The 26,416-nt window shown below is 45.6% G+C and overlaps 2 protein-coding genes across 2 annotated transcripts in view; one reads left to right on the top strand and one right to left on the bottom strand.

The window, feature by feature from the left end:
* The window catches only part of LOC146176902 (kanadaptin-like), a 34,289-nt gene extending 25,312 nt beyond the window's left edge, over positions 1 to 8,977 (top strand). Inside the window, exons 11-15 of the mRNA XM_084583011.1 lie at positions 1,092 to 1,182; positions 1,841 to 2,132; positions 3,594 to 3,667; positions 5,909 to 5,978; positions 8,840 to 8,977. Coding sequence (XP_084439137.1) covers positions 1,092 to 1,182; positions 1,841 to 2,132; positions 3,594 to 3,667; positions 5,909 to 5,978; positions 8,840 to 8,889 — 577 coding nt within the window. The 3' untranslated portion in view covers positions 8,890 to 8,977. The remainder of the gene's footprint in view (positions 1 to 1,091; positions 1,183 to 1,840; positions 2,133 to 3,593; positions 3,668 to 5,908; positions 5,979 to 8,839) is intronic.
* Positions 8,978 to 8,990: 13 nt separating this feature from the next.
* ifc (delta4-sphingolipid-FADS-like protein ifc) overlaps positions 8,991 to 26,416 on the bottom strand; it is a 47,757-nt gene continuing 30,331 nt past the window's right edge. Inside the window, exons 2-5 of the mRNA XM_084583016.1 lie at positions 18,659 to 18,981; positions 16,257 to 16,464; positions 15,239 to 15,450; positions 8,991 to 14,450 (exon numbers count right to left, since the gene is read on the bottom strand). Of these exons, the coding sequence (XP_084439142.1) occupies positions 14,223 to 14,450; positions 15,239 to 15,450; positions 16,257 to 16,464; positions 18,659 to 18,981 (971 nt within the window). The 3' untranslated portion in view covers positions 8,991 to 14,222. The remainder of the gene's footprint in view (positions 14,451 to 15,238; positions 15,451 to 16,256; positions 16,465 to 18,658; positions 18,982 to 26,416) is intronic.

Raw genomic sequence — 26,416 nt, 5'->3', positions numbered from 1 at the left:
CAGCTAGCAGCCACTGTGCCGCTAAGAAGCTCAGTCTCATGATCATGGTGATAAGCAATAGGTACGATAGTGGGCGCATTTGTGAGGCTCACACCACGGATGCGCATACACTGGTGCCTGTAAGTGAGTGATGGCTTGTCAACTGGGGTTTGCTGACAGCCTTGGCGACAATAGGGGAGAGCACCCTTTCTTCGGGCGTATCAGGAGCTGTGGGCATGTTGGCATCGACGCTTTGTCATGGTTTGTGTGTTAGGAGCGCTGGTGAAATGTCTTTGTAATGCACGGCGCAGTTCACGGCTACTTTTTGAAAGACCTTCATTAGCCTCATATCCGACGAAATGCACAAGCTTGAATGGAAGCTGATGTGAGGATATTATGTGGCTGTCTCTACCGTTGAATTATGTCACATGGGCGAATGCGCCTTGATGAAGCTTAACTGGATAGATATTTTAACGTTTGAGCATGCATTTATATGCCTGCTTTGTTCCTCTGGCATTCTCCGGTAGACCAGCCGAAGCTTTCACTGCATACAATAGGTTGTGCAAGAACCTTTCTCATGTAAAATGAGGTAATTGAATGCCAAATGTTTGGTGCACATGGCCTACTGAAGCACAGTGTTTCCAGTTATCATGCCGATCTCCCTACTATTTAGTTTTTCTTCCTTCTTTTTGTTTTCATATGCCTTTGGAGCTAATAAGAATTGTTCAAAAAAAAAGAAAAGAAAAGTGTTTAAGTGGTGATAGCTGTAGGTCTGCGCAAAAATTATGTATTCCCTAATATCTCGAGTAACTAGCGGATTATTTCATATCTGGATAGATCTAAATATATGTCTCATTCAAAATGCTCTTGGGAATATTTGTCACGAGTGAATAATGCCCATTTGCATCACTCATGCTTTTCCTATGCACTGAAGGTTTTCAGTATGTTCACTTGCTATCAGGAAACTGCCATTTTTGTGAGTGTTTAGCTGGCTGTTTGGTTAAGCTGCTTGATGCTCTTGAGATGGATTGAACGGGGGACCACTGTGGGGGCAGCTGACTGTGCAGGTCGTTGGACAAATGCTCGTTCGCATCGTTCCTGTTTGCTTGCAGTGCCCTGTTGATGGGCCAAGGGAAAAGTGATGGGTCAGGTGTGAAGAAGCTCCTGCCAATGACTGGGTCCCTGAAGAACAGGAAGAAGCTGGTGAGTAGAGTGTGGGGTGGCAGTAACAATAATAAGTAATGCATTCATTCTTTCTTTGAAGACAAGTTCTTTAATTTCAACATTGTTTTTCTGAGCGGTTATAGGCATTGTAATTTGTTGTGGTAAATGTTCATATTTGTGCAAGTCATTGTAGTTGAATGTGAACGACTGTGGGTCATTCACTGCGATGTGAAAAACATTGTTTATGTTGTAGACTAATGATAATTTCCAGTTATATTGAGGTATTGCATGCCGTATGACTTACATGTATGCCACTGTGTGAAGTTCATATCGGCAGGCTGAGGAAACAGTCAAGCTGCTGCAAGAAGCACTGGTAGCTCAGTTGTATCTGCGGAATCGCGACATATAAATGGTCAAGACCAAATGTCTGGTCTTCAAGTGAATCTTGTGTTCTGCTTTCTTTCTCTTTTTTTTTTTTTTTACATCAGCATGGACCTGCAGACACCCTTGTCTGCAGTTCCACACCACAAACCAATAATGACCTGCAGTTCCTGCAGATTTTCTGATTTAGTGAACAGGTGACGATCTCATTACGCTCAGCTGTAGAAATATAAATTCTTCTGTTTTCGATCCTCACTGCTTAATGTAGTTACATGCCTTGAGTTAATCAGGGTGGTAACTCAACTGTATTCCTCAGGTCATACCAGAGCCTGAGAGGAGGGTTGCTGCTTCCTCCGCTAGTCAAGGGGGACTTGAAGAGGAGGAGGAAGAGGATGAAGAAGAAGACAAAGCCAAAGTCACTAGCCAAGCTGAGGCTCAAGCTGCTGCCAGTGCTGATGCTGTCATGGCTGAGCCTCGGGATTACAGCAAAAGAAGCGCGACTGAACAGAGAGACAAGGAGGAGAGTGTTGCAAACACAAGCACTGCTGGAGACAAGTCTGAATCCAAAGACAAGCCTGTGGAAGTTGAGAAGAAGCCAATTGTCATCGGTGAGTACAACCTATACTTACTCCCATACATCTACAGAACGTGCCCTTTCCTTAAAAAGCAGCCACGCTTACAAGCATCTCTAGGTTGTCCTACTTTAGATTCGTTGAGGGCTACTATTTGCCTCTTGCTCTGGTCCGATCCTAGTGTGCCCAGGGTGATGTACAGCTAGGTTGCCATAGTAACGGTATATACTCTTGAATCTATTCCATCAGGTCGATGCGACCCTTTTTGCAAGCGGGATGCATTTGCCTGAGACCAGCAAGCTCTCGTTCATTTATACTCATTTCTGCTGCTTTGTTGATGCAAAAAGAGCTTTTGCATCAAAAGCAACAGTATCCATGGTAGCAGGATGCACATGGATGCCATCATTTTGCTACAGGCTAATGTAACTAAAGCGAACAGTCTTCCGCTTCTTTCTGGTCACCTTTGGGCTCTGGAGTACTCGCGCCACCGTCACAGACAATTTGTTGTTTTTCTCTATGATCTTGGCAGTATGTGTACCACAAGCAATGTCCAGCTAGTCTAAGACCCTTTTCAGTTAATTTGGCCCTTCATAGAAGTGTAAAACAGGCAGTGTTGCAGTTGTCTATGCAGCTGAAAGAAGCGAAGTTAAAGAGGTTGGCTTCTCTCAGAAAGCGAACTGTCACTTGGCGTGAAAAGATGTTTGAAACGTCGCATGCTACCTTTGTGCCATCCGCATCTAGCCGATTGGGACTCGCCAATCTGAGATTTTCATGCTTGTTCTTCAATTTTCTGCATGTTTCTCTCCACGCTCGATTTCGGTGCATGTGCTTGTTGGAAAAAGGAAGAAATTATGCTCCCGGCAATGGTTACGCACTGCGCACTGGGCGGAATACACTCCACGTGCATTGCTTTGGAAATACCACTTGTAGGCCATTTCTCTGGGCCCAAAAAATTGCCCATGTGCTGCCTCCGTTTCAGTAAATGAGAATTCCTGCGTTTCTAGAACACTTCCGGGAATAAAATTTCACCGAGAGGTTCTTCAATGGCCCAGGAATTGAAAACACTAATAAATCTAAAAACAGACTTTTCATCCCAAATTGCATTTTTTTTACACCGTGTCCCCGCTTAAGGAGACGTGAAATGTTGATTTCTTCTTTCTGCTGTTGTAAGCCATGGCTTTGCACTGGCACTTGTCTTGAAACAACATTTTTGTAGACTTGTCCTTTGATGGAGGCGGAAGATTTTGTGCATAGTTCGAAGCAACTTCTACTCAAGGTTTAAGAAAGATAAGGTACTGATGCAAAATTTAGTGAAAATGATGGAAACAAGTGCTAGAAGCATTTCATATGGAAGAAAAGGTAGGTCACCTGTAATGACATTGTGGATATATGTCTTTAGGTTAGTTAATTTCTAAGACTGCTCCCAAAGCATTTGTTGGGATTTTTTATCCATGGAATCGTTGTAATCTTCCATGATGTGAAAAAATTTTATCACAGGTCCAGAGAGGCCTCCCATGGTGCTGGAATTTGTCAAGAAGACCCCCAGGATCATGAAAACGCCCGAGAAAAAGGCAAGTTTGTCTCTTGGTTCTCTGGCTTGCATTATACAGGAGAACTTCACGACATGCATGTTTTGGTGGGCTGTTGGATTTTCATGAGCTCGTTGATTTGCGCTTGCTAAGAACATTCATCTCCAAAGGTTTAATTTGTAGAATAGATTAATGCAAGTGGCGACAATGTTGGTTCAAAATTATATTTCCCCACCTTTTCTGCATTGAACTGTGTGGACCTAATTAAACCTTTAGATTATGAGATGTATTCTTGTTCTATGAAGATTGCTACTTCTGGCCCGTAGATTGCCATTGCACTACTTCCTTCATGGCAGTTGCACTTTTCAGTTATATCATGTGGGAACTTTGTTGCTGAAATTTCACTAGGTGTGTTTAATTAATTTGGGATGGCATCAGCCCTTAGTGTTGCAGTGTAAATCAGTGTAATGAATGAACATATGAACAATATTTACCTTATGTGTTGTATAAGAAAAAGGAAAAAGATTTTTTTTGTGCAAACTTTTGAGATGGCAAATTTCGAAAAGTTGATGAAGCTTGGATATAAAAATAGGAAATGGAAATAAAAAAAATTGAAACATACAAAATGTGCTACAATGCTTCTTTCCTTATGTTTAAAAATAGGGTTTGGTTATATGTTCTTTCTTTTAGTGTTAGCTCTTTCAGAACTATAGAATATGATGGACGGCTCTAAAGGGTATCGAAGAAAAAAAAAATGTCAGGAAATTAACTATTTGCACTAGTATTCTGCTTCCAGCTGCAGTTATTCAGGCGATCGGCAAAACGCATACAAAATTATTTCGTTTAAGTTTGTATGTGACAAGAAAAGGAAATATTACTCTGCAAGCCTGCTGATTAAATGTGCTAAAAAAGCCAAAAAAGGCAAGAATATCAAAAAATAAGAAAACAACAATAAAATATTTCAAACTTTACAAATTATGCTGCATTGTCCTTTCTAAGACATAGAAAATTTGTCATGCCTACCTACAGATTTTTTTGGTGCTGTTCAAAAGCAGTGGTCACCAGTCGGTTCCTGCAGAAATTGTTGCGGGTCTGACGTGCCCATTGTCCCATCTGCACTAACATAATGCAGTGAAGCCAAATTGCCAAGGAACAAGTGAAGGTGCACTGTTTTTTTAACAATGTTGCTGAATTACTAAACAAATTCATTTTCGACTCTGTCTTCCTTGCTCATAGCATAGTTTACAATTTGCCTTTTCAAACGTTTTGTGGTTTATGGCCGGCGTGTCTTGCTGCATGTTTTCTACAGGGTGACTAATTGCGATCTAGTCAGATCTCAATTCTAGTCGGATCTAGATCAAAATTGAAAAATCAGCTCTAGGAGCTGTTCTCCGAAAGCTGGGTGCTCAAACCCTGTTCGGTGTTGCTGAAAGTGCTTCACACCTGTTGGAAGTTCTGTACAAGCTACCGACTCATGTGCCAGAGCTTTTTTTGTACCTGCAACTGTGGCACAGGTTGCTGAAACCCTAGCGAATGGACATAAAACCATAAAACAGTTGGTACACAGACTGCTAGCAGTAGCAGACGATAAACAAGGATGAGGCGGACACACACACAGCGCATGTGTGTGTCCGCCTCATTTTTGTCCGTCGTCTGCTAGCGTTCTTCCTCTGGCAATGGTTAACCAACTCGCCCAGCAACATACCTTGGATACACAGAGTCAGCAAGTGTAACTGTCCAAGGGCGAGCTGGCACCGAAAGTAGGCTTCCCTTGGACTATTAGTTGAAATACCAGGCTGATTCGCAACTTGAGCTGAAGTCAGAGCTTGTGAATTCCTCTTTGTACTCTTCGCTACTGCTGTCATAAACAAAAAAATCAACAGTAAACACAGCAGAATGAAACAAATGGTGCCAGATTTGTACCAAATCTTTATGCCATTTTGGTTGACACTCAAGATTACCCAATTCTGAATAAATTTTTCTTCTATATCGCCGTCCATTAGGCAAAAAAAGAAACTGGAGCATACAGAAACCAAAACTGTAGTCTATCTGCCTAGAGGGGGCTACGTGTTCCAGCACACAGAAATTTGCGTTCGGCAGCGTGTTGGAAAACTTTCATATACAAACGGCGGCCTATGGGGCAGTCTCGAAAGGGTTAAACAAATGTACTATGCGTGGAAGAAAAAAAGCACTCTTGTTGCAGAATTGACAGCGCAGTCATACTTCTGGCTTCATCTGCTGTTAAGCGGGAAATAAAGCATCGCTATTTGTTTGTCTCTGCAGAAGAAAGAAGCCCAAAAGAAGAGCGCCTTTGAGAGCTCGGACGACTACGTCGGCTGGCTGCCACCAGAAGGTGAGCTTGCCTGCAATTGTTTGCACGGGGCTAGTGCGGCCCAGCACAGTTGTGCTAGCACTGATCAAAGTACATCGTCAGAGGAGTCCTCTATTCTTCCTAGTGTTTCATTTTGTACTGCTCTTAGTAACATCAGTTGCCTCGCAGTTAAACTTTGTACGACAAAGTCGTGTGGTTTGGGATACTGGACTCAAGTGTGTCCCGTCTGCGGTCTTATAAGCCGCCGCACTGTTGGTGGCAGGTTTTTTACGTACTCTTGAGGATGGAGCTGGCTGTTTGCTGTGCTTTGCTATGCAGTCGCATTGCCAGCCTGGTCGGCTGCCGACCAGCAGCCGGTGATCGGCCATAGGTCGGCAGTCGGCCAGCTGTGTCACAAGTTCCGTTTTTTTTTTTGTTATTCGAGGACTCGTCATGTGACATAGAATGCGGCTGTCTTTAACTTAAAGTCGCGTAGCCTATTGTCTTCAAGAAACCAGAGCAAGCTCCGGCTCTTGATGTTGTCCATTAGCCATAAGTGCAGGTCTCTTCTAGCCAACAGTCGAACTTCTTTTAGCCATCTTGTTCTGCGTACTTGCATTGGGATACAAGCACTGTCAGTAATACGTGACACAGCTTTGAAGTATCTTCCGGACTTATTCTGCTTTGCGTGAACATTCAAACGCAAAAAAGACGCACTAAAAAAAGGATTTATTTGTGCCCTATTTGGTGGACGACACGATAGAAAGCATTGTGACCGAGGAAATATAGTGGAAAATGCATTGTTGCTTATATCATAGAGACTCGCAAACCTACACCTAAGGTGCCTTGTTGATGCATTTATTTTAAATGCGGAAAATAAAAAAAGAAACTTTACCATCTGGGAACACGATTGAAACTGCCCGATTTTGAAAAATGTAGCTGCGGAATGAGGTGCAGTAGCAGTTCTCCACTTTGTTAAAGTGTCAGCACTTTACATCATAAGGCATAAACGCTACATTCCTTTATTGTCATTTTGCGTTTGCATTGTCCTCAGTGGGGAAGGGATTTTGCATGACATCCGGTCCGTTGACGACAATGGCAAGCCGAGATTGCTTCATCGTTTATCTATCTGTGCACTGTTGTGCTCCTCGGACCCAGTCCCCTTCGTATGTAAGCACATATTGCAGTTGTTGAATGTTTGTCGGCCTTCCTCGCCGAGCCTTGAGGCATTGTAGAGGAGCCGCTTTGTTTTTCCTGTTCATGTCATTGTCTCCATGGCCCCTCATGCGTTGGCTCATTGCCCAAGCAGCAGCCTTTCTTAGATGTTTTGCCACTGTTCTCCAGCTCTCACGCACCTTGAAGTCTGGCCTGCTCGTATGTTAGCGCATGTACAAATGATCGCTTAACATATTATGCGGCCACAGTTTGCTGATATTTTGAATTTAGTGAATGTGTTGGCTGGAACATTGTGTTGTCCGGTAACATATTAACCTTGAAAAAATTCGCACATATCTACGGGAGATTTTGTACTGCCAGCGATTTTGAGCGTATGAGCTGGGAACACATCAATGAGGTTCCACTATATTTAGTCGGCCAGTGAAGCACACCCCAGTGAAGCTGGGCTCCACATTGTAACTAGGTGTTTAGTGCTCGTTTGCGGGAGACACCTGGCATGAATATGCATCAGATTCTCCTAGACCAAGTGGCTGCAATGTCCTCAACAACGTCCTTGCTTCTACCTACTCTGCTGGAGACGAGAGTTAAAGAAATCGGCAAGAGCCAGAGAAACAAACTACTGCTGCAATGCCTATCCTCGCAGTGATGGACGAGCAGCAGTAACTCGTCTCTCTGGCAACTGCTACGTGGCTTTCATTAGTGCCTCCATAGACTATGCCCGGCGATTGCAAACGAAAGCGTGCAACATTGCAGAAGGCTCGACGCAGTGACTGCTTTGGTCCTTCATGTTCTGCACTTCAAGATGTGGGGTTTTTAATAGGGGGATAAATGCGTTTTCCGCGCTTAGTCGCAGCTGACAGTCCGAACCACCGACCCCACCCAGTGATCGCGTGCACCGACCACTGTGGGTCTGCTCTTGGGAACAAAGGAACAATACGTGCCGACAGCAAACAGGCATTTATTGCCGAAATAAAAACGCCAGCTAGCAATAAAGCGCGCTAATGAATCTGGGTCATCAGACTCATCAGCAAGGTTATGGGCGAATGTTCGTCCATGCTAAGGCAGAGGATAAACTCTAAGGTCAGACAGGACGGGCAAGTGGGGAAAGATCCACGCGACTGCAGAGTGCCACAAGGTGCGTCCGTTCGCTTAGAGTTCAAAACCTGGTGTTCCCGCGTGCACAGTGACAAGGCCATGGGTGGCGCTTGTGCTGCCGTGACGCTGGCGCCTATCTTGTGATTGGTAGAGTAACTACACTACCTTGGGGAGGGGGGGATGCGGACTTTAAAGGGAACTATGGGAGATTGTTTCCCACAAAGATTATCATTCAGTGTTACTAAAACTGAAGGGAGTGTGATGTTCTAAGCTCCCAAGATCTCCGAAAGGACTACCAGGATGAGAAAAATGCAACATTTGGGAATCGGAGATGCACATTATTCATTCTGCAGAACTTCATGCAGGAATTAGCTAGGCTCCTTCATAATGAAACTGCTTGGAGGAAACCCTCCTCACACGTGCGCAAGGCATCTGATTTCATTGGCATTTTCAACTGAGACAGGGAATGTATTCATAATTTCCATTTGCTCCATATATTTTTGTAGTAACTGTTCATTCTTGATTTGGTTGATATCGATACTAGCTTGAAGTAGGTAACGTTTATACCATTCCTCAACAAAGAGGCATGGTTGTCGACAGTAGTGCACTTACTGCTCCTTTTCCTTGTGCAGGGCAATCCGGAGACGGCAAGACGCACCTCAACGCAAAGTATGGCTACTGAAGGGCCCCAGAGGTCTACCAGAGCCTCAGGTTTCATTGCCCATCGTGAGAGAATACCCATGTAAATAGCAACAGAAATATCACGAAAACAAACAATAAAGGTACCTTGTCCATCGCAAGCTCCTTTTATTTTTCAAGTATTATTAAATGCCCCACGCAACAGCAGTGGGAAGACGAGTCCGATTGCATCAAGTGTGGCTGTACAGGTGTTATTTACAAGGTCAGAACCAGCAAGTAAAACTATGAGCCATGTTACAGGCATGCGTTGATGATCTCAGTACGACTTACAACACACAACTGGTGGTTCAAGTTTGCTTCATAAAGGAATGCAATCACACCTACGCGATATGCGACGTCAAAGAGGAGTTGCACAATGGGCAAAATCAGCCACTTTCGCTTCTGAACCATGTCTCTAGCAACAAGCGCTCCCCCACTGCCTTTGTTCTCCCCATTATACTCGCCTCCCCTTTCCAAAGTCCCCTCTGCAGAGTGCACGTTTTTCTCATCTGTTCAGAAACGTGCTTTTATGGTGTAGGCCAGGAGATTAGCTGTGAATTGAGAGAATGCCACAAAATCCAAGCTGCACCAGCATGTTGTAAGCCGTGCTGATTACATTAGTACATTTAAAATGCATACAGCACACCACTCGATTCACTCAATGACGCGGAACCACAACTGCTTGCACCTCAGAGCACAGCTCTTCAAGCAACTTGAGCCATCACAGCATCTAATCCAAAAGGTATCCGCGCTAAATAGTAAATAATTTCCATGGAGTTGATTCGTAGCATTTAAATATAAAAACTAACTATAATAATGGCATTCAAACTTCCATTTTTCACATCTAAAAACTAAGAGCTTATCCACTATGTCACAGCACTGACAAGTCAACTTGCGTGTCATGTTCTCATATTTTGAGGGCAGTCACAAGCATACAGTTGTGCGCTTTGGCTTCCGCATGTGCAAGTATGAAGTTCTAATTTGCCCACTGTTTGTTTGCATGTACACAGTGGAATAGTATTTACAGTGCAAAAAAAGGGACGCAGACCACACAATGGTTCCGAAAGGTTTAAAGTTGAGAACTCGTCTCGGTAAAATGCCTAAGAAAACATCGGAGATTAAAGGTTCACAGCTCACCAGAATCATTACAATAAGTTTAAGACTGTGCCGAACAAGAGGACGCCACTGCCTGCCGGTGCACCTGACTGCTTTTCACAAGCTCAGTATCGCAGTTTCGTTGCAAGTAGTACAAATTTTCAAACAACTCTGTCGCACTGAATTTTGCAATAGACTGCAGACAATCATGGAATTGCATGATGAATTTGTCAGTATAACTGCTTTCGAACACCAAAGAAGGTAGGGCGGCATGTTTGTCCAAATTTCTTTCGTATGATGGTATGCATTGATCGTAGGACTGATATTTTTGCACGCTGTTAGTAAAGGTTAAAAATTTCCAAGTCCCCATAATAATTCAGCCATTTATAGTGTTTTATGTCCAGCATAACATTGGAGTGCAGACAGTTGAGTAAACTCCAGGATCTGGTAAGGATAAGACAAAGCCGTTTGCACAAAAAATATGCGAGCATGTGCATACATTCTTCATACTTTATGCAATGCAAATTTGAGTAAAAGATGAAATTTCTTTGCATCCAAGGTGCCCGGCCTGAAAACTAATGATGCACTTGCAATTCGTGCAGTTGGGTTGGACCACGTATATCAATTCCAGGTTACTTGCAAAGATGGCAAGCTCTTCTGAGTGTGCGAAGGTTCCAACCATCATATCCCCACCAAACTTTCTGCAAACCTTCTACGATCTCATCTACCCACCAAATTTTCTGCTGCCCCCTGCTACGCTTCCCTTCTTTCGGAATCCACTCTGTCACCCCTAGCGACCATCATTTCTGTCCCTGCCCATTTCTTGTTGATTTCGACAAAAATGTAAGTAGCCTGCATTTGTTTCTAAACCCACTAGTATACTCTCTAACAGTTCCTTAATGTTACACCTACCATTGACCTTTCTGTAGCTCACTGCACTCTCCTAAAGTTCATTTCAAGCCAACGAGCTCCTAACAACTTTACCCCTTTTATTATAAAAAGGCCACTGAGCAGGCCCAAAATAGTCCTTAAAATTGCACTGCGCTCTAATAAACTCTAAATATATGGTGCGATTCCAAGCTTCTTGATACACCTTTTAGTCAGTTTGCAAGCACAAGTGATTTGCCACTGCAGGAATGGCGAGGGTTTGGGAAGAACTTAAAATTAAGTGCCACACTACAGTGCACTCTTTGGTTAAGTTGATACCATGCAGAATGCATGCTGAGAAGTATTATGAGAGCTGATGAGTTTGGTGCACAGCAAACACCGTAAAAGCAACTGCACGGCTTAAGAAAAAGAAAGAAAAATGAATGAGCCTATAGTATTGGCTGTCAAGCTTGTTAGAGTTGTACTATCCAACTCTCATTGTATATTGGTTTGGCCTATAGGGCCTGTGTCCCAAAGCGACTACCTAAGCCTATGGAGGACGCCATAGTGGAGAACTCAGAAAATTTCAACCACTAAGGGTTCTTTAATATATATATGATGCAAAACGCTTTGCGTTTTGCATCATATATATTGGTGACTGGAATACATCTGCTCCATTCCAAAAGCAGTATCTTCGCAAAATAGTTACTAACTCTGGATTCTCTTCCTAGTGAAAAATCCATCGCGTGACCTGCAAGGCAGGCAGTCCAATGAAGAACTTGCAACAAAACAGCCCAAAAGCACTAAAAGCGAGGCTTCCATTAGAACAGTTCTCAAACTGACCTCCACAGACAGAACTCTTAGCCCCGAACCTCCTTTACCTGCCCGGTTTTGAGCTAAGCCTAGCTGCAAATTGCTCTTGGCAGACTTTCACTCCAAAGGCAGCCGTCATTAATCGAATCTGTCCAATTTTTAAAGGGCCTCGAGTCTGTGCCCTCTGTTTTGTGTGTACTTCAAGAGGAAAGAAGCCAAAACACATTGGATTTTCACAGCACCTTCTCAAAGCCACTGGTGTTCCACCAAGTGAAATCACCAAAATTGTCTCGTTAGGCAACAACAGCCCTACATGGCAGACCTCATAGGTGCCACCTGAGCCCGACAAAACTAATTTATCACCGTTTATAAATTGGGTTTTCTATGCCTGCAAACTTTCATAAAAAGTAGGAGCAGCAAAATTTCAGAAGAAAAAAAAAAAAGGAAAACACTGACGTGCGACTGACATGTGTACCTTTTCCAGCAAATGCAGCTTGAGTCTTATGGAAACAGCTAAACATGTATGCTGCTAATATTGGGAAAAACTGTATACCTAACACTCAGGGAAAATGCGAAGACAAGCAAAGAAGCTGCATGAATTCGAGCTGTGGTCAGCATATTTACACTTGACAAAGGTGCAACGCAGTGCCCAGTGTTGATCGACCAGCAACAGCAGAACTAAGTTCCATGTTGAGCCATGGATGTATAAACCATACCACACACATCTGTGAAATTTACATACAACAGGGAACAATGCCAGGAAAAGGCAGGCATTCAAATATGCCCAAAATCCAGTGAAAGAAATGCAATACACGTGGGCCCAACTTGACAATGCGGCAGCATAATGCCCCTTTGAAAGATTGGTTGGTTGGTTTACAGGGCTTAACGTCCCAAAGCGGCTCAGGCTAAGAGGAACACTGTAGTGAAGGGCTCCGGAAATTTCGGCCACCTGGGATTCTTTAACGTGCACTGACAATGCAAAGCACATGGGTGTCTTGCTTTGTCACCTCCATCGAAAAGTGGCTGCCGTGACTGGGGCTTTATGCTACTTCATTCTTGAGCAGTGTGCGACTGTACAGCAAGGATGACAACAACACCATTTGTTCCACAGTAGAATAGAAGACAGCTACGTGCATTCACACTGTAAGTAGGGATGAAGCATGACATCCTAAATAGTGGCAGGAATCGAGCAGCCACATTCTGGAGCAGATGTGGATCTCATCTCGACAGGCTGCGCGTGCAACACACACGAAAAGAGTAGACGTGAAGGCTCTGTTTCCTTTAAATATAGCAGTGAACAAAAAGGAAGGAAAAGAGCCTTCAACTGTGACTTGAAAGACAGCAAGAGTTTTAGACACGACCCGGGGTTGCCAAACCAGCTGCACTAAAAACAATCATCCTCGCGACATCTGTATTATTTAAAGAAGAAGAAGGTAGCCACGAAGGCTTTCAGATTGCGGCAAGTTTCTGCGAGCTCCACGAGTTACAATTACGTGCTGACCAAGCCACCCAACTTGTCGAGATACTGATGTACACAGCAATGAGGGTTTCATAACTGGCAAGCAACCCATCCTCACATGACGCTCAATACGAGCACAGCAGTGAGGCATTCTCAGCATTTCAACATGCTTCTAACTACGATTGCAAGATCTACACCATACCTGTTGAAAGACACACACACCACGCACATCTTCGCTGGTGAAACACCAAGCCACTTTTCTGGTCCAGCAAACCCTGATACTGTTCGTCCATCACTCATCGTCCGCAAGGGCTTGAAGTGGACCCACATGCCGTTCCAAGCTTCCGCTGCCGAAGGGGACCCACTTTCTGCATGCCGTCCATCACAGGTTTCACACTCTCACAGGTCAATCACAAATCGCAGTCACGAGCCTCGCTGGCGCAGTCAGTCGCACGAAGCAGTCTTCATCACGCAGTCTAATAATGCCCTCTGCAATACACCGCGAGGCCACGAGCTTCTCCACACCATTGCAGGGATCCCTTGTTCCAAAAGGCGCCACTCTTTCGCGGGTATCTGCGGAACCTCCTTCTCAGCTGCTCTCTCTCTCAACAAATCCAGTCGTCATCACTCCATTGTCACCGAAACCTATGATGCAGAACACGACACGCTCGATAACACACAATTTCACGTTAAAGGCTCCTCCAGCATAGTAACCCACATGTGATTCCCTTCACAATGAATGAAGACATCTTTTTTATTACGAATAAATCCCACTGGTTTCCCTTGCTCCCCAATCTTATCTAGATAATGAAGTGTACCTGGCCATCATAGACCCTCATGCATCGCAGAACACAGCTTTGTCTGCAAAGCCAATCCTTTCGAGGTGCAACGTCATCCAATTTATTTTTCTGTCCTTTTCATGTACATTTCTCAGCTACCTCCCCCCTTTTCAAGCCCCATGGCCCTCTCAGCTTCTTGTTTCGTCACAAAAATTAAACCCCTGGTCCCCACCCACCAAGCTGTCAACGCCCCTTCATGACTTGGTCAGTGACCGTGCGCAGTTAAGACCACCCCACCTTCCCCTTCCTACCCCTCTGTACACCTCAATCTGCCTTTTTCACCCCATTGGAGCCATTCATGTCGGCAAACGTGACATCCGAGATGGGCTTGATCAAGTCTCCGGCGCCATCCAGGACCGGCATGGCCGCACCCTTCCGCTTGATGCGGGCATAAGGCCCAATGTCGGGATCCATGATGAAGTCGTAGAGCACCTTGACCCACGAGTTGTGCTGGGGCAGGTCGTCATAAAATTCACCGGCAATCTTCTTCACCTGCAAAGGGGAAAAATGAGACACTATCTGAGCAACATGTAAACTGGCATTAAACATGTATCAAATATACTTGGTACAGATCCCTCCAGTATGAAAGGAAACAACCAGTTTGCACAAAAAGACAACATTTTGCGAGCCACTTCCCTACTATTTTTCATAATAAAGAGGAAAACTAGCTAGGAAACAGTAAAAATTGTGCTTGTCACACATAATGGACTAATCATTAATTGAATACTCGAACTTTGTTTGTTCCATTTTATATTGGAGAGACCTACAAGTAAATCACAAAAGCAATGCCGATTGTAAAGACCACCAAGACCTGCATGGCGTAAAAAGGCAAGCTGGATAGGCACAGAGTAACAGATTGGCTGCAGTTCGATCCATTTTAAACTGTCATCGCTAGACTGAAGACATGACTTGGTTGCTGCGTTCGTGGTGTAACCAATAACTACAGCAGACTCTTATTACCTCAAGCTTTCTGGAGCCTTTCACTATGGTGTCTCTCATAGCCTGAGTCGCTTTCGGATGTGAAACCCCCTAAACCATAAACCAACCATACTCTTATTACTATTTCATCCCGATATACACATTCCACATGCAGATGAGCTCAAGCCAAAATGGAGACTTTTTGAAGGACTAGCTACACATCTAATTACAAACTCGCATTGAAAGGTATACTAGCCTCAACAAAAGGACCAACACGAAGTTTACATGACAGGGCTCTGCACAAAAGAGAAGCGACCAGTGTTAGCTAAGGAACTTCCAAAGTTGCTCCATTAGGTACTCACCAGGGGCAGTTTGGAGCCCGGCACTCCGGGGAAGTCATGGTGTTCCATGTGGTAGCCCACATTGAAGGTGAGCCAGTTGAGGCAGCCATAGTAGGAGTATGTCTCAAAGCCTTTCTTGAACATGTAGTGCTCGGAGACAAAGTGGCCCGCCACCGGATGGAGACCCATGGCCAGCAGGGAGCCGCCAATCATGTAGAACATCACCTTGTTACCTACGCGTGAGAGAGGGAGATGGCGCGTGGTATACTGCAAGCTCAAGGTTCTGTCAACGCATCACAGATCACTAGGGCCAAAGTAATAAAGGTCATTTCCATTAAGTCAGGTCACTCTTCATTCATATCTCTCAGCATTATAATTAGCAATAACAGCAGATTGCTATTAGGTCATCAGACTTGGGGCACGGTCGGGATATACATTAGTCGTGCATTCCACTACTTAACTCATTAACCAACACTTTTTTTAAAAGGGCAGTGTAAACAGAGTGACAAGGTTAGGAAAGTCTTGGGACAAAACCTTTCTCACCAGTAAACAAGTGGTAGCTGGAGAAAGAAGTAACAAAATCCGCAACGAAAGGTCAAAGCTATAAACTATCGGTGTAATAGGGAAAGAAATGAGAGAGGTAGAGCAAATGTCAACTAGAAAGGCAAAAGGAAGTGGTGCGAGCTCTTCCATGTCTAAATTAACAAGTGCATGATGCCGCATACTCAAACGGATGGCAGCAGAGACCGTGCCACAAGTTCAAATCACTTCTATTTTCAATCTGACCACCTGAATGGTCTTTGAGTACCCATACAGTGATCTGTTGGCTGAACAAAAGTTTGTGTTGGACAAGCATAGCGCTGCAAGCCAGATACAGATTCCCGCAAAAGCATATGACAAGCTGTACTCGTCCTGAGCTAGAAATGATAGTCGGCTTGTGGCAAGACAGGGTACAAAGTGCAGCAACAAATTTTTTTATGACAGCAGCTTTAAAACAATTGGGAACAGATTAGAGCCTGCATTAAGTGACGACGAGTACCACAGTATGTGTAGATGACCCAGTCAAAGGCGAGCTGGACGAGCGTGTTGAGCACCTCGAGGCCAGTGACCGGCTTGGGAAAGACCAGTACGGGCCTGAGTGCATAGAAGAGCGGCTGCAGGATCACCCAGAGTAGTTTTGTGCCCGTGTGGCAGAAGAGCTTAGCCTCCAGCTCCGTTGGCAGATCCGCATCCAATGTGTCTATGCCCTGCACATACACACATACATCGGCAAAGTGGATAACATAAAAGAAGACATCAGCAATACTTATGGCTTCACTATTATGCAACCACACTGTGTTTTTTTCTTTTATGAATACCTTACTTTGCAATTTTCATGCGCAGAAACAAAAAACACGAACGATCAGTCAATTTTATCCATACCAGTAGCTCCGATTAGTAACAATTATTCATAACTTGTTACCCTTCGTTCAGGGCATCACGGTTGGACATCACATAGAAACAAAAGTGCGGGCGGGAAGGAGAGAAGACAAAAAAATAAATTTCTTGGTTGCAATATTGAGCAAAGGAAAAAAACAATGGTTGCTCAATCCAGAATCAACTGCTTTCACAAGTAAAGGAAGAAGTTACGCCATTACTCTTGTTTTGAGAAAAACTTGTTATTAATTCAAAAATGGCAGTTTTGGACTCCATCTATCACTTGCTGAGTTGATAAAGAAAGTGTGCTGCTTTTGTGCTCTTCACAGCAAGAATCTGTGCCTTCTGTAGCAACTCCATAAAAAAAGCAGCTGACCACCCAGAAGATGGAAGTATGCATTCACTTGCACAGTTGCTTTCTTGGCAAGCAATCTGTTACATGACATTCATTTTCATCGTGGAAGACATTAATGATCTTCAAAAATACACTTCGTTATCACCTAAACCTTCACGATTAACGGCAAAGCTGCCGACAACACAGTGATTATCTGTGGAAGTTTTGACCACGTGGGGATCTTTAACGTGCATTGAAATCGCACAATACACAGCTACCTTGCTTTTCGTCTCCATTTAGAAGCAGCTGCTGTGGCTGGGTCCTTGCTGTGTATCCTTGCTGTGGGTCCTTCGGTTCAGCGATCAAGTGCCTTAACCATTAAGCTGCTAAGACGAGGTGGAAGAGTGGATGTTATTGTTGCATATGCATATAGACAATGTCACAGATGTGACAAATGTGCTGATAGGGGTGATGCTGTATGTTTCCTGCTTCATCCGTCAAGTGTCGCTGCTTTGTAAGCTGGAAACTGATGTCCAGTGAGAGAGGGGGCAATTAGCGAACTGTATTGCACAACTAAACAAGACAGTTGCTCTTTATTTGTATTTGTAGACAATGATGCACGAGACGCATAAGCACTGCATTTCTACATGAGCAGGCTTCAGCAGCACAAAAACTGCTCAACTTTTCTTGTTTTTGTGCTTGCTGTTTATCTTTCTTTATCTGTAAACCAAGCCCTTCTCATCCCAAATACCATAAACAGAAATTTCTTTTGCAGTTTGTAATTTGAGGTGAGCCGAGTTATTTTTGCATTGAGGAAGGCCATATAGCAACCAAGATAACCAGAATGATCATGCAGGAACTTTCTAAGTCCATTAATAAAGATGCTCCCATGATAAGAATATGTATACATGAGTAGTATGCTGGGCCACCTGTTCTTTTGCCAAGATAGAGAGATCTCAGTCGTGACATGCAATGACAATCAGTGACACTGTTTACCTCAGAGAAGGAAACTCTTGAATCTATTGCTGTATAGAAAACTCCCAGGCCCTCGGAAAGCACTAGAAAACACCCACTTCTATACCATACCTGATAACATTGCCAGGTTGTGTATGCTTAGTATTTAGTGACACCCACACTTGGCCCACAGTTCACAAATTTTTATTCAGGCCTATATAAAAAATATTTTCATTGTCCAGTAAGAACCGTGAAAGTTTCTAGCTATTACCGTATATTTGAGATTCTAAGCATCCACCTAACTTCGGAAAAAAATTTTGGAAAACAGTTTTCCTTCGTAGGCAACACGAGCCCGCATTGCTTTGTTTGGTATCAACTGTTTGGCATCCAGTCTGAATGAGTTTCAAGAGGGTTGCCACAGCTTGAACTTCAAGCGCACTGCAACCGCATTTGCAGGATATGTTTGTCAGGTTTGTTTACCGAATAAATTATTCCTCGCGCTGTGTGGTCAATATATCGACGCGGAAATGGGGGAATTAGATTTTTCGAATTTAAGCATCCCCCTCACTTTGGGCGATGCTGTCATAAAAAAAAGGGGGTCAAACGGCAAGTCAAACTTCAGCTGCATCTGTAACACCTTTTGCTCCTATAGGATACCTTTATCTAATTGTGTAACTCATTCACCTCAACTAACTGCCATCACAAGTGGGTCTCACTATGCTCCTCCTCGCCCTTACCTGGTACCTGTGGTGCTCCAAGTGGTACTTTCGAAAGGATATCGACGCCGGTATCCCCACAGGCAGGTTGGCGAACATGCCAAACAGTCGATTGGGCAACGGCCGGCCCGGTCCAAAGGCGTGGTTGTGTGCGATTTCGTGGATGCCCAGCATGAGCGCATGGTTGATGACGCCGCCAAAGAAGTAGGCCAGAAAGACGATGGTAAACCAAGAGGCATCGCGCAGCAGCCAGAACATGAACAGCTGCAAGGTCACCATGCCCACTATCTGCCACTTGAACCACGGGTCCGTGACCATCAGTTCCTTGATCTGGGGGTACTTCTCTGCACAGGGTGAAAAAGGACAGACAGGGGACGCATTTCACTCCAGAGTCAATATATGCACAAGTGCAAACAAGCATGGCAACAACTACGGTCTTTAACTAACACAATGCCTCTGTCTTGTGCGACAGGTAACAAATGTTTTATTCACATAGCTTCACTTATCTATTACCCAGTACTCACAACTACACTGTTCAAAAGGGCTATGAAAGTCTGTTGAAAGTTAAGTTCCATGTTCAAAAGCGTCAAGTGCTTCTTAACAGCTACACGTCCTTATGACGACACTGTTGAAGCGCCTCTTCAACAATCTTCAACAATATGACCTCTGCCATCGTGTTGCCCATCAAACGTTTTTGACTCATTACGAGTTAGTAGTCGACAACAAATAGGCTCAAATTTTTATTAGAATTTTTGACAGGCATTGTTTTATAGCCTTGCGTTGTTTTGTTTTTTCTTTCAACTGGTCACATTGCTCACTCCGCACGTTGTAACAATGCTTTTTTTTACTGCACGCCAGTTTCTCAACTGAAAGGACAGAGCTGTTTTCACAAGGCACGAACTGCACTTGTACAGCTGGCACTTCATGAAAGTGATATAAAAGTAAGAAAAATGGGGGGTTGAAAGGGTCTCATTACTGTTGGTCTTTTCACAGGTACAACCAAAGCTTTCCGCTCTAGTTTTGTCGACAGCAATAAAAGCGGCAATGCTTGACGTGAAGCAAGCGGAAAAGCACAAGCTTTTTATCTATACGAATGAACAGACGGATGGAAAAGCACCCAGAACCTACTAGTAACAGCAGAATCATGTGCATGAACACATTCACACACACAGCTGCGACATGGCCGTATACAATGCAGATGTAGATGCAAAAGCACATGCCTACTTGTCAGACAAATGCAGTATTAAACAAGATAAATATGTGATGCAAAAATTCACGAATCTGCAGATATCAATCCCGTGCCTTTGTGCAAACAATTGACCCACAGTGCTCTACTACGGTGGCTAGTGGCTCTTTTTTACTTCCTTTCATCCCATTTCCCTCTGCCCCAATTCCATCATGCACGGTAAAGGTGTCCAGTGAGAAGCGACAAAATGCAACTTTGGTTTCCCTACGCCCTGTCATAGCCCAGGTTTGAACCCAACCGCCAGTGGCTGCGTTTCGATGAAGGGAAAGCGGAGAGGTGTCAGTGCACATTAAAGATCACCAGGCAGCCGAAATGACTTTTCACCTTCCTTCCTTCCCTATACAGTGCGGTTTAGGTGTCCACAGGGAAGTTACATGTACTGCGCCTTTTAATTTCCTATAAACAATCCCACCTTCCTCCCTTCCCTATGACATGGTTCAGGTGTCCACAGAAACAAATGTGACAGATACTGCGCTTTCCCTTCCTGTGAACCAATCATTAACCAATCCGTTGCTTTAAGAAACCACTTATTCTCCTCCTTGTGAACGCAGTTTCGGCGAGTATTGCTAGTGCCACTACAAAGCGAGCAATCGCGTATACTATAGCGCCTCAGCACTTTATAAGTCAACCCACGGAGTAAGTCGACCCTGAAAACCATGAACTCGATCGCTAGGATAAGTTTTCGTGAATGTCTGAGATAAACAATACACTTCCACATGCAGTAGAGAACTCAATCGCGCTTTGTGAAGCTGCAAATTTTTCGAACTCTCGCTCTCGTCCACGCCACGCGTCTGCGTATGTCTCGAGAAGCGATGCCGTATCGGGAATTCCCACGTATGTCAGCAGTCCGATGGACGATGAGGCCAATTGGATGGGGCCCGGTGGAGGCGCGCATCAGCCTTTGGGCATGCAAAACATGACGTCAGGAAGGAGAGCGGACACTGAACTAATTCTGACTGCGGACAGCTCTAGCTTCTACCAGATGAATTAAAAAAATGCTTGCTGTTGAAAATTCGTGAGGCGGATCCCAGGGAAATTACAAATTTACGGAATGGAATTGCAGGGCCAGGTTTCAAAATAAGCACTGCAGAAGGCAAAAAAAAAAGAAATAGCTGATGGTTTAACTTTGGTTAACCCTGGAGGGAAGCGAAAGCTTCCTGTGCATGGCTACGCTTATTGCCAAGCTTGGATTAAACACGTTGTGAGACACGTTTTCCCTTAGTTTCATCTTTATTGATTCCGACGAAAACACTCCAACGGTCGGTTCGTAAAGTAGTGCATCTTGGTGGTTACTTGGCATATGTTATGGTTGAACATAATGGGGTTCTATTGAAGAGCAAGGTCTAAACTGGCCCTCCACTGCATAGTCGTGCTTGGTGGTGGTGTGTAACACCAGTTATCGCCTTGTGACCTTGACAGATACAGCACCTTTCTTTTCTTATAAAGTAATTTACAACTGAAGCTAAATATGCGAGAGCCGGTCTTCGCGTGGCACTAGATTTGACCTTCAAGTGACTTTGACCTAATGAAGTGTGTCTGTTCACAATTCTGTGGTGTCCACCCACGTATACTGTGAATTCCTTCTCCAAAAACTTTAGTATCTCCGCCCGTGGCTGCGTTTCGATGGAGGCGCGAAACGAAGGCAGGTGCAGTGTGCTGTTGCTATTGTTGTTGTGGCTGTAGGATGAAGGAAAAGAAAATGCACAGGCCTGCTACTGGCTCTGTATCTGAGCCACCTCTGCGGCCTCGCGCGGACAGAAAGAGAAAGCAAAGAAAGAAATAGGAGAGGGAGATAAAGACGCGCGCGCCGCAACAACAGCCGTCGTCCATCACTAAAGCGGTGGCGGGTGCAATGACTGCCTGCAACAGATAAAAATTTGGTGGCAGGCTAGCCCCCGCCGCAAGCGGCGAAGGCCGACATGTCCCAGCCCCATCAGTGGAGTGTGCGCTGTGCGATGTCAGTTGTTGCGGCTGTAGGAAGAAGGAAAAGAAAATGCACGGGCCTGCTACTGGCTCTGTAGCTGAGCCACCCGATTGATTTAAAGGAAGGGAAAGGCGCGGTAACTGTCTCACTTGTTTTCTGTGGACACTTCAACCGCGCACAGGCTGCGTTTCTTCACCTCTATCGAAACGCAGCCGCCGAGGTCGGGTTCGAACCCGGGTACTGCAGCACAGTAGTCGGGCGTCTTACCACTGCACCACCCCGGCGGGGCAGCTGAAAGTCACCTGGGGTGGTGCAACCTCCGCTGATTTATTTATAGACCAACACCAATCTGTGACGTAAGCACGATGCGGTGGCGCTTCTGTCGCTAGCGTGGTCCGACTGGGGGTGAAAAGTAGGGTTAACACCCATAGGAGTACATGGAAGTGAAAGATTTCAAAACAGTTTTCTCATTTCACAGGGCACATACGATGTCGTTATTTAGCACAGAGCAACCATGAACATCCTAAAACAGATCGTGAAAGTATGAAATCTCATTAGCGAGGCGAAGTATTTTTAAAACACCGCGAAACGTATGGGGGTGCGAGTTGAGAGGGCGACCCATAGAAATACATGTAGACACAACTTACCGCAACATTGTGTTCCGTTCAGCAGCGTTGAACCCTTCTCATTTTTTGGTGAACGTTTTGTACGACGCCCCGATGTCATGCTGCATGACACACTACATTCTCTTGCAACTAATGCAAGTCTCACGACTTGCGGAACCGCTCACAGCGCGATAAACTGACCGCGCACAGTTGCAGACGACCATGCACCACCCACTGTCGCTAGCAGACGCTCCGGAGCTGGAGGCGGCCGCGGCGCCGCAGTGGGTATTGCCAGGTATACGCTGTCGTCTGCTGCAATGCGCGAATCTCGTTCGGTTCATATTGTCATACGGCGTTTGACAACTGCTTTTTAAATGTAATTCTGTCTAGCACGTATCACTGGAGCGACAGTATTATCAAGCTCATTTACCCCATGCGGCAGGATATCAGACTGTAAGCAAAACTACGCGATTCGCTACAGCCAGCTTGCCTTTTGGCGGTGTCTGAATTTGTAATACAGGTTATTCGGGGAGTTTTAAAAGTAGACTGCCTCCGTAATGACGCACCATACTTTATCACACACTTATTCAAAGCGCTGGTCAACGTTTAACGACCAGCCACCACTTTTGATGTTCTGCGAAATAAGAAAAATGTTCCGGTAAGTTGTGTTTACATGTATTTCTACGGGTCGCCCTCCCAGCTAGCACCCCAAGATGTTTCGCGGTGTTTTAAAAATACTTCGCCTCAGTGACGAGATTTCATATTTTGACGATCTGTTCTAGGATGTTTATAGTTGCTTCGTACCGAATAACGACATCACAGGTGCCCAGTGAAATGAGAAAACTGCTTTGGAATATTTCGATTCCATGTATTCCTATGGACCCTAAGCCTATTTTTCACCCCCAGTCGGCTGCGGCGCCGCAAGCGCCCCCTTTGTTTGTAAACACGGTGTTGGTCTATAGGAAGGGAAAGGTGCGGTAACTGTCTCACTTGTTTTCCGTGGACACCGCAACCGCGCCGTAAGGGAAGGGAGGAAGGTGGGATTGAAAGTGGAAAGATAGAAAGAGGAGCCGTCGTGGAGGGCTACGGAGTAATTTCGACCACCTGGGGATCTTTAACGTGCGCTGACATCGCACAGCACACGGACGCCTCCTCGTTTCGCCTCCATCGAAGCGCGGCCGCCGAGACAACCTCCGCTGCCTCGTGCGGACAGAAGAAAAAAGAGAGAAAGAAAAAGAAGGAGAGAAAGACGCGCGGCGCAACAGGCGTCGTCCACCACCGAAACGGTGGCGAGTAGAATGACGACCTACCTACAACATAAAAATTCGGTGTCAGGCTAGCCCCCGCCGCAGGCGGCGCCGCCGCGGCGGTGACCTACCTGTCCCAGCCCCATCAGGGGTAGGATTCGATGCCAGTGCACGTCGAAGATCCCCAGGTGGTCGAAATTACTCCATAGCCCTCCACTACGGCTCCTCTTTCTATCCACTTTCACCCCCTTCCTCTCTTCCCTTAGGGCGCGGTTCAGGTGTCCACGGAACAAGTGTGACAGATATTGTGCCTTTCCTTACTCGTGAACAAATTATTATTATTTATTACGCTCCGCCGCGGTGGTGTAGTGGTAAGATGCCCGATCATATTTTATGCTACTCTATGGCCCGACTACTGTGCCGGAGTACCCGAGTTCGATCCCGACCGCAGCCGGCTGCTTTCCGATGGAGGGGAAGGAAGTGGCGTCCGTGTGCTGTGCAATGTCAGCGCACGTTAAAGATCCACAGGTGGTCGAATTACTCTGCAGCCCTTCATTATGGCTCCTCTTTTGAACTTCCTTGGCCGCGATGCAGCGATTTCGCCGTGGCACCAATTTCCACCTTGGTTGCACTGCTAGCTCTTCCACTTTCACTCACACATTCCTCCCTTCCCTTACGGCGCGGTTCACGTGTCCATAGAACAAATGTCACATACAGGGCCTTTCCTTGCCTAGGAACCAATCCGCCCTTTTGCGCGAGTTTTCTGCGCATGCGCTCAGTCCTAGCAGCGACATATAGAAACACATTGGACGGCGTCGACGGCGTTTCTCGTCGCTGCCAATGCACGGGGGCTGGCAGCATGGTGACCGTCACGGGCTTGGCAAAACGATGCCAACCACATCTGCCGCGTGCGATTGCCACTCTCGAGGCTTGCCGGGATGCAAGATGCGGTTCCCTTCGACGAGCTGCGACTTACAACGGCGTGAAGCTTGAATTAGGGCTACCAAGCCTCCAGGTGTGAATGAGCGACCTTATAGCAACAAACTGCGTACTCTCGACTGTGCGAAAAGCACTTCGTTACAGGTATGCATGCATCTAAAAGTAATGTGCATGATAGAAAGTACCTACTGGAGTTTGCACCAAGCCTGTAACCCACCAGTGATAGCCGCATTCGTTCGGTGTATATGTGGTGTATATGTGCGACGGGGCCTGATCGCGATGCATTTTGTAGTTTTCTTTATGTGCGAAGGGGCCGGAGCGCAGATATCACTAGACCATAATATTTAGCATGTTTTTGTCTTCGAACGCCGCACCATAGAGCATATATAGAAATAGACACAGTACAGCAGGCATCAGCGGCGTTTAAAATTTGTTGACAGCAAAGAAAAGGCGTTGGCTTCCGCCTTGAAGCACTTTAGTGAAAGTGCCCCCAGAAGTTTGTGTGATAGCGCCGACAGCGGTGCGCTGCACGTGCCAGCCCTGCGCTGAGCGTGTGCTCGTGCGAATTACTCTTGGAAGGTGACGACGACGAAGAGTATGGGCGAGCGCGAGGAGCGTAGAGCTGACGTGTCAGAAAACCGAGGTGTGAAATGGAGACAGCGCGGCCGAGGACGTGGCACTCAAGCGCGGAGTTGGCAGCCGATGGGCTGTGGGTCCGATAGGCCACCTTGGTCGCCTGCATGTCTACGCTTCTCCTGCTGATGCCAAGTTCCTGGAGCTGCTGACAGGAGTCCACCGGCGTCTTCCCGTGGCACTCTTCGCTCCTACTACGTACGACCTGGCTCCCTGTCGCCGCCGTCTTCGACGCGTCTCAATCCACCCACCTGCGTCCGCCCCGTCTGCAAGGCATCTCCGCGTCACCTGGGACGCTCATGAACTGGTGAACTTTTTTCTTCAACCTGAGTCATTATACGTTTAAATTATAAACACGGCTCATGTACTAGTGAACTTTCTTTCAACCTGCAGTGTAGTGCGCGTGTTGAGTGTTTAAAAGTAAATTGAAAACGCGGCTTCGTTTTCTTCTGTTTGATATGCCTGTTGTTTCGTTCGAATCTGCACGCGATAGCGTTCCCCTTCCCTCCTGTAGTTAGGAACGCGCTTCAAATTCGCGACATGTTACCATCCAAAGAAACGCATGTGGCAGATATGTAGACCCCGTTCAATATACGAGCACGTATCACATTGAACCCATAATAGACCGTTATTATGGACTAGTCGAGGTGGATTCAGACTGAGCATCGTCCCATGAAACATCGTAGGCCATTGATGTCTAGCTTTGGCTCCGTGAGGTTCGCACCTGGTCCGCTTTGTTGAGCATCGTGAACCATGGCGAACACCCCTTTCGTTTATCGCCACATGCTAAAGCGAAGGTACCGCCAGGAAGATAGGACTAGACGTGCGTCCGGCTGGACCAGGCACGGAACCTCACGAAGCGGAACTAAGGCATAACGTATAATGCCCAGGTCCGTGTGGCCCGTCGTCTAAAAGAATGGTTCTATATACCGTCGTGTGAATCCACCTCAAGCGCCATAGCAAGGAAATTGAACGTTGTTTCTCATCTCATCGCCGCTGGGCGCCATTTTTGCCAAATAAACATTGTTCACTGTAAAAAAAAAAAAAAAAAAAAAAAAAATAGCCCATCAACCTACACGCATGGTTTTCTGCATCGGACAAACCGTGGTGGGACAGAGCAAGAGAGCTTCCCGTCGCATATGAACAACACTCAAATAAGTGTGATAGATTGAACGCACATTATTA

The sequence above is a fragment of the Amblyomma maculatum genome, chromosome 10 (assembly GCF_055883805.1).
Source record: "Amblyomma maculatum isolate TAMU_Amacu chromosome 10, ASM5588380v1, whole genome shotgun sequence".
Taxonomy (NCBI): Eukaryota; Metazoa; Arthropoda; class Arachnida; order Ixodida; family Ixodidae; genus Amblyomma; species Amblyomma maculatum.
This window is presented reverse-complemented; position numbering and strand designations above follow the sequence as displayed.